The sequence below is a fragment of the Phasianus colchicus genome, chromosome 5 (assembly GCF_987193195.1).
Source record: "Phasianus colchicus chromosome 5, bPhaCol1.hap1.1, whole genome shotgun sequence".
Taxonomy (NCBI): domain Eukaryota; kingdom Metazoa; phylum Chordata; class Aves; order Galliformes; family Phasianidae; genus Phasianus; species Phasianus colchicus.
Window position 1 is genome coordinate 32445939 of NC_143440.1, and position 14062 is coordinate 32460000.

Here is a 14062-nt window from a genome sequence, read left to right on the forward strand (position 1 = left end):
GTACATGCCAAAAGATTTTAGGTAGTTTCTCCATTAAGTGAAGCATTTTTGTATTGTTTGGTTTGGTTTCATTTGTTTTGGTTTATTTTGTTTTAAATGGTAGTTAGGTATATAAGTCCATCTTCTGGTGATTCCTGGAACATCTAATCGAAGATGAATTTTCTTGATAACAGATCACCTACAATTGAGGTACCAAAGTATCGATATCCTTTTGCCAATAATGCCATCTAATTCTAAACTTAAACTTTAAGATGGTCTTTACAGGGGCTATTATGATTTTTATAATAGAACTTGGTTAATTTGAAGATTTTCCTTATATATCTGAGTGCTTTAATAGGTTGGGCTAAAGTGATCAGCACAGTTGGATACAGCCCTGCAATTACCAATTTTATGGGCTCAAATGCAGGTTTATACACATATTCTTAGATGCCTTCACCCCTACGCAGTGCAGGAACGATTAGTGAAATTCTACTGAAAATTAATCCTCAACACCCAACCAGTCAGAACAGTCAGAGTTAATGGTGAAATCCATCAGCAACCAGTTATTAACATTATGAAAGATCGCACACAGTTTCCAAACTGTTCTCATAAAGAAAGATAAATATTAGAGAGATTGTATAGATTGGGCTTCATTTCATAATAGATATTGTATGCAAAATATGGGATAGTGGAGTACTTTACTGATCTGGCTAGTTTTCATTGAAGAAATATGTGCTCATCTGAAGTTTATTTTTCTGGTATCGTTTAGTTTTCACATGAAGAAATGAAACATTAAGAGGCAATTCTACTTCATTAAGAGGTACTTCTCCATCTATCCATCCTTTAAGAGATGAAAGGGGAAAAAAAAGTTATTAGCACCCTCTTTAGCTTGGGAGCTCAACAACCTAAATATGGTGCACTCGAGCACAGGCACCTCCTATGCTTTGCTCTTCCCATAAACCAAGTACTGAAATCAGAGGAAACAAACCTTCCAAGTGCTTCAGAAAGAAGAAATCTTCCTAGTTTTAGTCTTTATCTTGTTCAGAAGAATGAAAACTGCATAGGGAAGAGAGGTGGTGCAACATTCATATATACGTCCTCAATCACAGCATATCTGTCCATCTAGGACCCCTGCAGAGCACCAGCAAGCTTTATCACTGACTTGCCAGCTGTACTTCGCAATTATCTCTGGTGAGCCAGCAAGGTAGTCTGGGGAGCAAGGGCTAAGCCCTGGGGTAGATGAAGCACTGGCCTAAAAGCACAGGAGCCTGGGATACAGAGTGACAGGAAGAGGAAACAGCTCCACGGAGGTTATTTAATTTTTAGATTCCATAATTCAAACCAGTTTGACTTACAGTAACAAAGACACAGAAGTATGTGACACACATTAGTATACTGACAAACTCTCAAAAATTTTTGAAGCGTTTTCGCATGATTCCTGTGTAGTTTAGAGAACACAAGGGGGAATGAGACAGAGTAAATTCTTCACCAGAATGACAGTGGGAGCATCTGCACAATTGCCTTTTTGTTTTAGCACACTTAAACAATATAGCCATCCCATACTTATGCTGTTAGAATCTTCAGTCACTATGGAGCAAGTATTCCATAACACGGCAGACTGCAGTCTCACAGTGTCTGTGGTGCTGATGCAACTTTAGCTGCTGAGCAATCAGACTCTGCTTTGTTAAAAGTCTTGCCACCAATATTGGAATAATCAAAGCAGAGAAAATGAACATGATTCTGTATTTAGAGAGAAAAGCAAAATGAACGTAAGCAGAATCTCTTGTAACCAAACAGTATGAAGACCAAAACACAAGCGATATCAGCAAGTAAGTATGGCTTACTGAGAGATGATTAAGTGTATCTGGAGAAGAGCTATAACATGAGGGGAAGGGGGGTTGTTTATACATAGTGTATTATTTATGCCCATGACTTCTAATTACCTAACTAGTTCTCTTTCCTCTCACGTATACTTTAGTACCCACCAACCAGAGAAAGATGTCTACAGCTAAATATCTGCCAATTATTATGGACTTTTGCTTAATATTCTATTGTTCCACTGACAACTCAGTTTTTAATATATCATTTTATACTATCCTGTACATCATAATTTTCCTGCCTCCCTTAGGGGCTTGGCTGTAATAGTTCTTATTTATTTCCACAAGCTAACATATATGCAAAAGATCTTGTAGTCATGATGTCACCCCCACCTCCCTCGACTCTTCCCATCTTTTTTATTAAAACCTTTTGTGCTTGTTTTTAAAGTTACATTATGAAGAAGCTTAAGTACAACATGCATGCAGACACATACACGGGTCAAATACACAGCTTGCTGTGTTGTTTACTTCCTGATCCATAAGCACACAAGATATTCCTCAACAGTGTTATACTGCACCTTTTCTTGTGGCCTGTAAATCTCTTTTTTCAGTTAATAAAGTTGAAAGCAGATCTGAAGAAAAATAAAAGGGCAGCTGTGATGGAGGAAACTGCCTTACTTCCAATAGATGAGGCAGGGGTATAGTGCCCCTTATAGTTACTAATCATGTGATAGAATCTGTTCTGCATCTTCTGAGTCTAAAACAACTGCAGAGAGCATTTAATCTGGGCTGTGGTGTCACAGTCCAATTAGTTGCATTGAATCTTATTTCTTACTCCGTACTTGTTTTCTGAAATGTTTTTGGAGGAGAATCCTTAACAGTGTAAGCCAGAGGTAACAATGACTGCATCATTGCCTCTGAAACAGAACAGGCATCTTCAGGATCAGTAGTTCTCAAACTTTCAGTATTGCATTTCTATAAATCTATTTTGGCTGTGTGGTTTTTTTTTTTGTTTGTTTGTTTGTTTGTTTTAAATGGGCTCTTTGGATAAAATTTCCTTAGGTCCACTGGTTGACAGGTAGAAAAATAGACATTTTTATTCCATCAGATTTTAATAACAATGAAAAATTGTGCAAGTTTCATGGTCAAGACAGGACAGTGGGTACAAAAAAAAATATGTTATCTTAAAGCAAAGTTTACTGTCAGGGAAAATGGAACATTCCTTCTGAACTCACGATCTGGTAGTGCATGTGCAGGTTGGTTGTAGATGGTTGCTACAATAAGGCTTCTTTCATACAGGTGTGTTTATGCCCCAGGCTTGCTGGCCACAGTCCATTCCATTTACAGAAGCTGAATTAAACAATAACTACCGCATTGCAAAAAGAAGGAGGAAAAAAAAAGGTGAGCGTCAAAGGAGATGCCTGAGAGCTTTGTTAGGGCCAAGAAAAACCCTGTTGCAGTTGTCAGAGCTTGTTGATGTTGCAGAGAACGGCACTTTTTTTTTCTGCTGGATTTTGTGGTTCTGCCTTAGGAAAGAAAGTAAAATAGAACGGAAGAACAAAGTCCTACTCTATAAATCAGCAGCTGCTCCTTGCCAGATCAAAGGAGTGACATTTTTGCTCCTGGACTACTTGTCCACTTTAGGTGCTTGACAGACAGCTAACAGCTGGCCTGTTATATAGTATAGGAGAGTTGGGCTACATCTTCTTTAGAGTAGGTGACAAGCTAATCAGAAATATCCATAGCACAGGACATGTGAGTGCACCTTGATCTCTTCAAACATACCCAGTATGTAATTGCTAAACACCTTTATGCATTTTTGGCAAGTTGCTACTTAGGTAGTTTCCACTGAAAAGAAGCAGAATTAATGTCTTAATCTAATTTCATCAGAGAAGTTAAACAGATGTTAAATTTGTTGACAATCCTCCTTTTCGGGTCAATTTAGAATTGGCTAAAACGCTAAAAAGCACAGGATGAAATAGTTAAAAAGATGTATAAGTTAATTCAATGTGGTCTTTCAAACTTACACATTTATTTTTGAATGAGTTGCTGAAAATGAGAGAACTCAACTCTCATTTAAGGAGCTGGACAATCTGATTATGTTTTCAAGCCTGCTGGATCATCATCTGTTTTGAAAATCTTATCCTGTGAGTTTAATGTGATGAACTAACATATCTTTAAATGCATGAGTTACTTAAGATCTTATAGGAGGTCTGTTATCTACCTATAACATGGACACCTACCAGCAAATCAAAGCACATACCAAATTAGCTAAAATTGTATTTAGCATCTCCATGAGATGTATGTATACAAACCTGGAATTTTAATGTCAGTAGTAAAAATTTCAAAGCAATTCAGTTTCTAGTTGATTCCCATCTGCAATAAATCAAGTACGGGATGAGGTTACATACTACAGCTTATGTCTATTGACTTTGCATTTTATCTGTAAGATATGAATAGCTAAGGAAGTGTCTGCTTGTCTCCTCCCTTCCTTTCAAGTATCTTTAAAAGATCATTTTTATGGTGCATGATAAATAACTATATATGAATAATTTGATGGCACTCTGGAAAAGCAGTCAGCATTGCTTGGGAAATGAGAGCCTGCCAGACTGCTTCATGACTTTGGTTGTGGCCACACTCGCTGACTGTTCCTTGTTACCAGCCAGAAATCCAAGGGGTATAAAAGAGGGTACTTTTCCTCCTAAGTTGAGGTTTTATGAAAGCTTGTAAGGATATACGTGCATTTCCTTTGGCATTTTCTGGAGTTTGGTGACCCTGCCTGCAGCAGGGGGGTTGGAACCTGATGATCCTCAGGGATCATCCCTTCCAACCCAAGCCATTCTATGATTCTATATGCATGTATGGCATAGTCCTTCATTACCGTCACTACTAGACTCACCTCCCACTTTGACATACTCAATGACCAGGGCAGCACAATCCCTCTCACCTCATACAATCACACCAAGTGAAAGCCCAGCGTGGCCACCTTGCCCCTCGGACTTTGGAGAAGCCAGTAGCCTTGGTGCCCCTGCCCACCCTGGAAGCATCCCTTTGGCCCCATGGTGCTGGGGCAGTGGCAAGACTGTGGAGTGCAGGCAGGTGTTAGCCCTCTCAGGGTGCTGAGGTGCACTGGGGAGCGCTGGCTGCACCCCACAGTGGGAACGCAATAGGTACAATGAGGTGATGCATCCCTATCAGGGCATCCTGGGGCAGAGACCAGCATGGCCCTGTGAGCAGGCCCCTGGCCAAGGCCATATGCGAGCACGGCTGCTCAGGGTGTGTGTTTCAGTGTGAAATGCACTAGGGCTTTGGCAGAAGCCAAATCGTTTTCCTGTGCTTCAAAAAGGTAGCCTGGTAACCAAGAGTTACGTGTTTTAAGATACATATTTTCTCTGAGGTGAATAGGTGCCTGGTTGCCAATTCTCATGATTTTATCACAAGGCTCAAGTTATTTCATGTTAACTCAAGGCCCTGACTTTCCAAGTAAGTTTCTAGATTTTGTTGCTGAGAAAGCAGTTTAAAAATGTGACACAATGACTCAAAAACATGGAATGTAAATACAAAAGGCACTGTTTAAACTTCTGATTTTTTTAGACAGTCTCACAGGTACAGGATGGGCAAATTCATGGTTTTCAACAATTGGCAGTTCCTGGTGCCATAACGTATTTTTAGAAGATCCAACATAAACATACAAGATGTGGCATAGGTCTCCGGGGCTGTTAGTGCCTGCCTTGGGCTATTGGCACCTAGCTTAGACACTTGCTGTCATTTTCTAGAGCCCTCCTTCCACCAAATGTGGATACTGACTTGGTCTGCTGAATCACACCTATGAGAGATGTGAGATACCAAAATTAGCTTAAGAAAGTCAGTTTAAGCAGCCTACAACCCTGCTTCTTGCTTCTCTAACAAGGCTACTCAAAACGATGTGAAACCCAGTCAGGGAATGAACCTGCCTGTTCCAATCTCTTCCCTGAAACCAATCATGGAAGTGGTTCCGTTTCTCAAGATTTGGGACTTAAGGAAGCCTCACTTAGGTGGCTCATTTCCAGATGACTAAGTCAGCTTTTTTAACTCTCCTGTAAGGAATGCTACAAGTAAGTGTTGGTAACCAGGTGCGGCATAGATTCAGTGAAGCATAAACAAGGGCTTTTTCAACCATTTTTATACACACACATACAAAAGGACACCTAAACCTAATTCTGTCAGTTTAGAATACATACTGGAGGGAGAAGTTAAATAAACTAAGATAACTAGATTTTACTTGCTCAGATAAAAGTTTAGGTGACAGACAAAGATTGCTACAAAGGCGGGATATATTGATAAAAGCGTTTCTGCAAATTAGTTTTTTTTCTAATGCATTCTTTCAGTCTGCTGCGAACTCCTCAAAACTTATGAAGTTTTTCTTTCAGATTGGGAAATTATTTTCTAGGTTATTTATCAAAGCATTTTTGTGACTTAAATATTATATTTCATCGCTTATTTTCCCTTCCAAATTAGGGCATGCTTGGGCAACAAGGGATCACTGTAGCATGCTCTTTGGCTAAACACTGATGTGTTCATAGTCCGAGTACTTAAATATCATTTATGGCAAAGATTTATTTTCCTGGCCAAGGTAAAAACATTTGGATTATTTCTTACCATGTGTTTTTAAGCTCTTACTCAGCGAAACATTGAAGCAGGTGCATAAACCCCATGAAGCCTGACTTCCATTTACCTAAGTTTAATGATAGAGTAGCTTTGCATCTAGATTTGTCAGGTTTTTGAAAAATCTCATCAGACTGTTCCTCTGGGAACCCCAAAATTTTGAAAATTAGAGTATATTTTCAGATGATGGAAAAAAAGAACAATTTTGACCCTACATTACTGTTGTTATTGTTATTACAGTTATGCCTAAGCCTGTGACAGTCTTCGTTCAGTACTTGTATTCTTTTCAAGAAAATTGTCTTCTTGGGCTAAAATCTAAATTCAAGCAAAACTCCTTGTCAATAATCTCTCTAGAGAACTAGTGCTGAATCCATCTCACAAATTTGTTTCTTTCTCTGGTTTTCACATAAAGAGTAGAGAACCTTTTTTTTTTTTTTTTTTTTTTGTAGTGACTACTCTGTTTAATAAGTGCAATATTTTAACACCTTATTTTCTTGGATGGATATGTTAAGTGAAAATTCAGATTGAAGACTGATACTGAAAAGTTTTGAGTTGTACTTTGTAGTCCATGCTGTACTTCTGTTTCTTAAACAGAGTAACAGAGCAATATAGTCTGCTGTGGAAGACTTGTTATGTTTTTTACCAGTTCATCTCACAGAACCTATGAGATGTGTAGACAAGCAAATGAAATTAGATACCACTCACTGCTTGAGTTCCCGTTAGACCTCAACTTGGAGGTGAATTATAATTTCCAAGCTTTCATGCTATTTGTCCTCCTGAAACTAAATTATTGTGAGCCTACATCCTTAAGATGTATTTTCCATGATAGACATAGAGTAGATACATTTCTAATTCTGATTACCAATCAGTACAGTCACCAATAGTTCATTTTAAGAACTAATCTTACATAGATTCACTTATGGAGAGGTCCTTGTATCTTGAAACACACAGTATGTACAAAAAAAGACAGTGGAAACAATGACAAAATTGTTTTTGAATGTGCCAGACATGAAAAAGCAGACTGAGATCTCTATTTGCTGTTTATTCTCTTTTGCAGTTGCAGACATATTTCTCCACAATTTTATCTGGATCTTGCTTATTGTAAATATGAAATATGTTATGTAAATGTGAATTTAACATCATTTTATATGACTGGAGATAAATATGATAAATATATAAAGAAGATTAATTATGGAACTTCCTATAAAGTAAAAAATGCATGTATATTTTTGGATAAAGAAAAGCAAAACTCAATTTGAGAAGATGCAATTAAATGCATGTATTTAGGTTATATTGTCATGCTAATGAGCAATGATAGGAACCAATTAGGACTAGGGCTACCAAATCACCAGACTACACTGCATATTCACTAGTGTACCTTTACTTGCTCTACTGTGGGCTTTTTTCTTTTCTTTTCTTTTCTTTTCTTTTCTTTTCTTTTCTTTTCTTTTCTTTTCTTTTCTTTTCTTTTCTTTTCTTTTCTTTTCTTTTCTTTTCTTTTCTTTTCTTTTCTTTTCTTTTCTTTTCTTTTCTTTTCTTTTCTTTTCTTTTCTTTCTAGAATTAGATAAAACTGAAGTAACTTCTTTTAAAAATTCCATATTGTTGAGCATTTTGAGCCAAATCTTGTTGGCTGCGCTTTCATAAATTGTCCCACTGAAGTTACCGTAACTCCTTGTGGGAGAAAGACAGACTTTGGCTATAGAAAATATATGTGGCTGCTTTAGGTAGCAATTAAAAAAATACAAGATGCAAAAAAAACCTTATTTCTGTTGTTTGAATAAGTGGGGTTTGTAATCTGTTACTTGCAAAATGCTGGAAGTGAGATTTTCATTAAACGTACTATGACAATGACATGTATTTCTCAACATTACACACCTCATTTATCATTCTGGAATGAGGACCAAGTACCACATGAATGTAGAGTTTGTGAAGGTATCAACTCTCAGCCCTGGAGGCTGATGACCCCTCTTTATCTACACAGCAGGTAAGGCACAAACGGTGGCAATGTGAGCTCTCTCTGCACTCCCCTGCCAGTGTGCCTGACTGCTAATCTGGAGGAACAAAGGAAAGATAGCATATGGATAGCAGATTGTACTGAGTGCTGAAAGAGGACTGAGGAAATCTATGTTGGGAGTGTGGCTCTGCCAAAGATCTCTTGTATGACTTTGGCCTTGTCACTTAATCTCCGTCTGTCTCAGTTCCCCTTTGCAAACAGGGAGAAGGCGTCTCCTCTCCCCCAGGCTTTGCCTAGAAATCTGTTCAGACTGTGAGTTCTCTTGGACAGTGTGTACGGTGTGGGGTGAAGTACGACTGAGCTTCATTGGGTTCTCTAACTGCTGCTATCATCCAAGTAATAGGAATTACTATTAACAGAAGTGTAACAAAGAAATCTATGTCTTGTTGATAGATTTTACTCATCTTTTCAGGCCATTCAATCTTTGGCCTCTGGGTGAAGGGTATGAACAAGGCAGGCAATTAGTGTCAGGAGCAGAGCTGTGAATTCTTCTTTTATAGGGTTCCAAGTAATGCTGGAAATAGTGGCATTGGTGTTCTCTTTATTTTTTTTTTTTCACCTGTCTTTTAGTGCCTTTTGAAGATACTTGTGCCAAAATAACATCACAGTATTTCTGCAATGCACAAATTGAAGTGCTGTGCAGAAAGCTGTATTTTGCTTTACTTTGGCTCTAGAGATTGCTCCCTGAGAGGTACAAAAAGCCCTCAGAAAAAAAAAAAAAAAAAAGAAAAAAAAAAGAAAAAAAAAAGAAAAAGAAAAAGAAAAAGAAAAAAAAAGTAAAGACTAGGGCAGTGACTGTGGCTTTTATGTCTCTATTATGCACTGTGCATATTTATAGGGCAGTATAAAGGACACATAATAATCCACAAACACTGCATTCTGTGCCCTTGTCTGCCAATTGTGCTGATATGCTACCTGATGTAGCTACTGCTACGACACTGGATGCAATTTTTAGTTTGACCTGAAATGTATGTCTGTTTTCCACCCACAATTTTACCAATGTAAATAATTCCAAGTGCAGTTTCTTAGACATAACCATTGGTGGGTATAGCTGATGCCATCACTAGCCAGGATTTTTCAAAGGAATCATAGGAAAGGAACTTCAAAATGAACTGAATGCCTAAAGTTCTCCTATATCTGAGAATATGACAAAGTACCTTCTCTTCACATGTTATTGGTCTAGAAGATGTCATTTACACCTGCAGTTATAAGCATGCACAGAAGAAAAAAACTAGAGATATAATTAAATCAGAAATTGAAAAAAAAATGTGTTTTTTTGCGGGAAAGAAAAGAATATTGGACCAATTTGATAATTTTTATCACTTTTTATTTTTTCTTTTTTTTGGGTGATCAGCAAATTCACTACTACTGGGGCTTTAATCTGCCTTTCCAAAACACTTAGTGAACTGTCTATAGAGTTCACACAGAAAAGTTTTCATTATTCATATCAGTGGAATAAAGTAGGGAGAAGTTCTTTTGCAAGTGAATGGTTGGACAGAATTTTTCAATAGCCAATATTTTCAATATCCTAAAGGCTTAAGCTCTGGTGGCTGTAAAATCGGCAAGACCAGAGTGGAGTATCCAAATCTGTATACTCTCACAACCGCAGTTGTCACCTGAAACCTTTCAGGACTTAGAATTTTCTTAATGTTCTGCTTTGTTGTGCAAACCCATTGAAAAAACACTTCAGAGGGCACCCATTTCTTACTAATGTAAACTTTCTGAGGAGTATCCAAAGATGTGACCTCTGGGTGAACCTTTAACCTTCCCCTTAATTATTTGTTTGAAGACAGTGTCGAGTTCTCCTGCTGAGAGCCAAGGCCCATAATGCTTCGCAGCCCTGTGAGTAAGGGTGTGCTTGCAGGGAAGTGGAAAGGGACATAAATAAGGGGACCACCAGATGTAAACAATAAAAGTAGTTGGGGTTTAAATAAAAAAAAAAAAAAAGAAAAGAAAAAAAAGAAAAAAAAAAAAGCAATTTGGTTTCCCTGAAGAGTGGCCTGATTGAAGAACACGGGTTAGTAAGACGAAAGGCAGGGGGGGAGGGGGGATGCCTGTTGTCTGTGATTTTTTACAGGCCTAAATAAGCGTTCATTCCATTCTTTAAAACCTTGCCATCTGTATACACCATTAGAAGCTCATAGGAGAAGAGAAAACAGTCTTATCAGGCTTTCCTGTTAATCTCTATTGGCCTTAACTTTAGCTGATAAAAGGCATGCTGGCTAGAGAGGGTTCAGGTCAGCCTCCATTTGGTCAGCACGTAACATTACTGGAAAGCAGCTAAGCAAATTAAGTTCTGTTGGAGACCTTTGTCTTTGAGGACAGAAACGCATCTAGAAATCACAGCGCCAAGGCAAGAAATGCCTTCCCTGCACTGCAGTCAGAAGGGAATAAACAAGTGCGTCGACTGTGTCTGAGTTTTTATTTTAATACCTGAAGTCATGAGTAATTCTGAGGCAGGATGACATTTCTGACAACTGAATTATACTTTTCTTAAAGAATAAAGAATGTCTTCAGGATGTAAACAGAGAGATGCAAAAGAGCCCTTTAGTGTTACTTGTAGCATTTATGCATCTGTCTAATGAAATTTCCACAACTGTGATTACAGGAGCTGCAATCGAAGGTGTTCCATCCTTTATTATCTGCGAGGGAATTTCGCGGGGGAGGCGGGAGGGAACGCAACAAAAGGGCTCACGGAGTTGATGCTATAGAAAGGCCAGCAATTTGCTAAATGAGCAGATGAACTTAGTTTTCAGCTCCTAACTGAAAGACTTCGCGGGGCCTTGGATCGGGCCCAACGGCAATTATTGGAGGCTGTTTTGGATGATGGGCATGTTAGTATTTCTGAAGAGGATTAAACACCAGTATTCGCCTTCATTAGCGCTCCTTAAGGGTCACGGGCCCAAAGCCCCGGCTGTGGAGCAGCACACAAAACCTGTGCGGAGCTCGGAGTGTTCTCCAGCACAAAGGGGGACAAAAACAAGCGTGGCCGTGAGTGATGGAGAATTGCTCCGTTGTGAGAGAAACGGTGCGAAAAGCTGAGCTTGAAAATTATTTCGGTGAAATTAATGTGCCTGAGTTTGTGCTGCTGCGTGTAGCTGCGCATTAAGCTAACAAGAAATATGCAAGTACTTATTTTTGGATTACCCGTAAAATTAAAGCCAGGCTCCGCAGCCCGCTAACCGCCTTCCCCAGCGCTCAGAAGCCCCAGCACCCAGCGCAGGGCCTGGTTGGAGCGAGAAGGAGGGAGGGGGAAGAAAAAAAGAAAGGGGGGGGGGGGAAGAAAGAAAAAGAAAAAGAGAGAGAGAAGTTATTTTGGGCCTAATCCCAACCACATGTACCTGCGGCCGCGGCCGCTAACGAGCGCGAGGTGCCTGGCTTTACGGCCGGGCGCGGGCTGCCCCACGCGGCCGCAGAGGTCGCCCCCGGCCGGCACTGACCTCGCGGCGACCCCGCGCTTTACGGGCGGCGGCGGCAGGAGCTGCGGAGGAGCAGGAGCCTTTCTGGGCCGGCCCTTATTGCTGCTACGCTGGTGATAAAACTTCAGACAGCCTAATTGATGGCTCTGCTGACCTAACAATACCTTGTGAAAGCACGGTGTGGCAAAGCCTGGTCCTCATTTATGGCCAGCTGCAAGGGGAGCTGAATCCCTGTGATGGAGGAAAAACAAAACAAAACAAAACAAAAATACTCTCGAAGCCTGTGAACTTTAACCAGGTTCCGAGCTACCCTGAGAAGTTAAAGAAACAATTGTCTTTTAACACAAGTTTTCCTTCACGTTTACTTGTTGCAAGCCCGCTGGCAAGCCCAGCGCTAAGCCAGCCGGTCAGATAAGCACATTAGCGGGCACCATTCCTGAGCACTCGGAGGAAAATCCCTTAAAGTGAAAATTCTGCTCTTTAAGAAAGAGACGCAAAACAAAACGCGTTGCCGCGCCGCACTGAGATCTCGTCGGTTTTCAAGCAGAGGTGCTCCCAGAACGCAGAGCGAGCTGATGAAAGGACTGCTATTCTTTGTATTCTGTTTCAGGTTTATTAATGCCAGAAGAAGAATAGTACAGCCTATGATTGACCAGTCAAATCGAGCAGGCAAGTTCTAAGTACTATCTGTATTCAAGTCCCACAGGCGCAAATCCTCATCAAGTTATTCTTCGGGAGTCCCATCACCTGGTAAATAAATGCCCCAACCAGGCATTCTGGGAGATTTTTTTTTTTTTTCTTACGGCCCCAGAATTCTGCTGTAGGAAGCAACTTCGCTAATTGGTGCTAATTGGAGATTTCCCACCCTGACTCTACTGAAACTGCTTTTTATTTTCTCTCTGAATTGGTAATTGGGTACAAGTAGTAGTGCCACAAGCAGTTTGTTTGACTGTGAGCTCTTGAATTACTCATTGCTTGTCTGCATCCAATCAGCAAGACAATCTCATTTTCTTGCTACCCACAACTCCTTGGTGTATGCATTGCTTTCACTTCTGGAAGGCTAGCTGTAAAACTCATTGTATCCATTCATTTGCTTTGACAATTCACAATATGCTATTAATGTGACATGGTACCATACTGACAAAAAATATTAAAAGATTATTACTTTTGTTTGAGAGTTCACCAGATATATTCCCAGCAAAACATATGATTTTTTGTAACAATACTTTTTAAAAGTTTCTATGAAAGCGCTCAGAACGCATAGCTCTTTGAACAGCAACTGGTGCAGTGTTAATCATGCCACTTTGTAATATGCATTTCCTTAGCATACTAGGGAGTTGTGGTTTCCTGCCATGAGGTTTTGGGATAAAACGCTTCTCCATGTGGTGATGACTGTTGTCACTAACAAGGGCTTTAACTTGATGGTGATTTCGCCTGCTGCTTCACGTTAAAGGTTTTTGAAAAGGTTATTAATCGTTTGGGAAACTCTTCCCATGTAGCATTAAATTTCTTTTTCATTAACAGGTGAAAAAGGGGGAAAACACTAACTCAACTAACCATTCTAAACATTAAATCAAATGTAGAGTGTGTATGTAAACAGGGAAAACAATGTTCAGAATTTTTTAATTCATTCTAGAGTAGGTGATAGTGGTTTTATGCATTCTATTAAGCTTGACCATAAGTACCCCGTATCACAGATGCCAGATTCACAACTTTGTGTAATTAGAGAGGAACACAATAAGTACTTACTTCATTAAGAAAAAAAAAGAAAAAAAAGAACAGAAAAAAAACCCACATAGTGTTCCAACGAGCTTCCACTGGTTTGCATTAAAGGTAAGTACAGAAACAGATCTGGAGCTAGTGAACTGACTTGACAAACTTGTTTATTAGGCCCCCCTATAGCATTTTTATTCTATAGTCCTGGTAACATAATCAGCTCATAAAAAGCACAACCTGAGTTTAAAGTGACAGCCAAGATATTGTATATAGCGTTTCAGTGCTGAAGCTGGAACAATTGCTGATTGTTTGGTATGTCTTCTCTTCTTTCTCCTCTGTGTCCACGATTGACTACAATCAGGTTTTCTTCTTGATCCTTCAGTGAGCCAAGGAGCAGCATATAGTCCAGAGGGTCAGCCGATGGGGAGCTTTGTATTGGATGGTCAGCAGCACATGGGAATCCGGCCTGCAG

At 39.5% G+C, this 14062-nt stretch overlaps 1 protein-coding gene across 5 annotated transcripts in view; it reads left to right on the forward strand.

The window, feature by feature from the left end:
• Nucleotides 1-14062, forward strand: part of MEIS2 (Meis homeobox 2) — a 169946-nt gene that overhangs the window by 151080 nt on the left and 4804 nt on the right. For all 5 annotated transcript variants that reach the window (XM_090141256.1, XM_090141258.1, XM_031593735.2 and 2 more), the window contains 2 exons: nucleotides 12485-12543; nucleotides 13952-14062. In XM_090141256.1, coding sequence (XP_089997382.1) covers nucleotides 12485-12543; nucleotides 13952-14062 — 170 coding nt within the window. The remainder of the gene's footprint in view (nucleotides 1-12484; nucleotides 12544-13951) is intronic.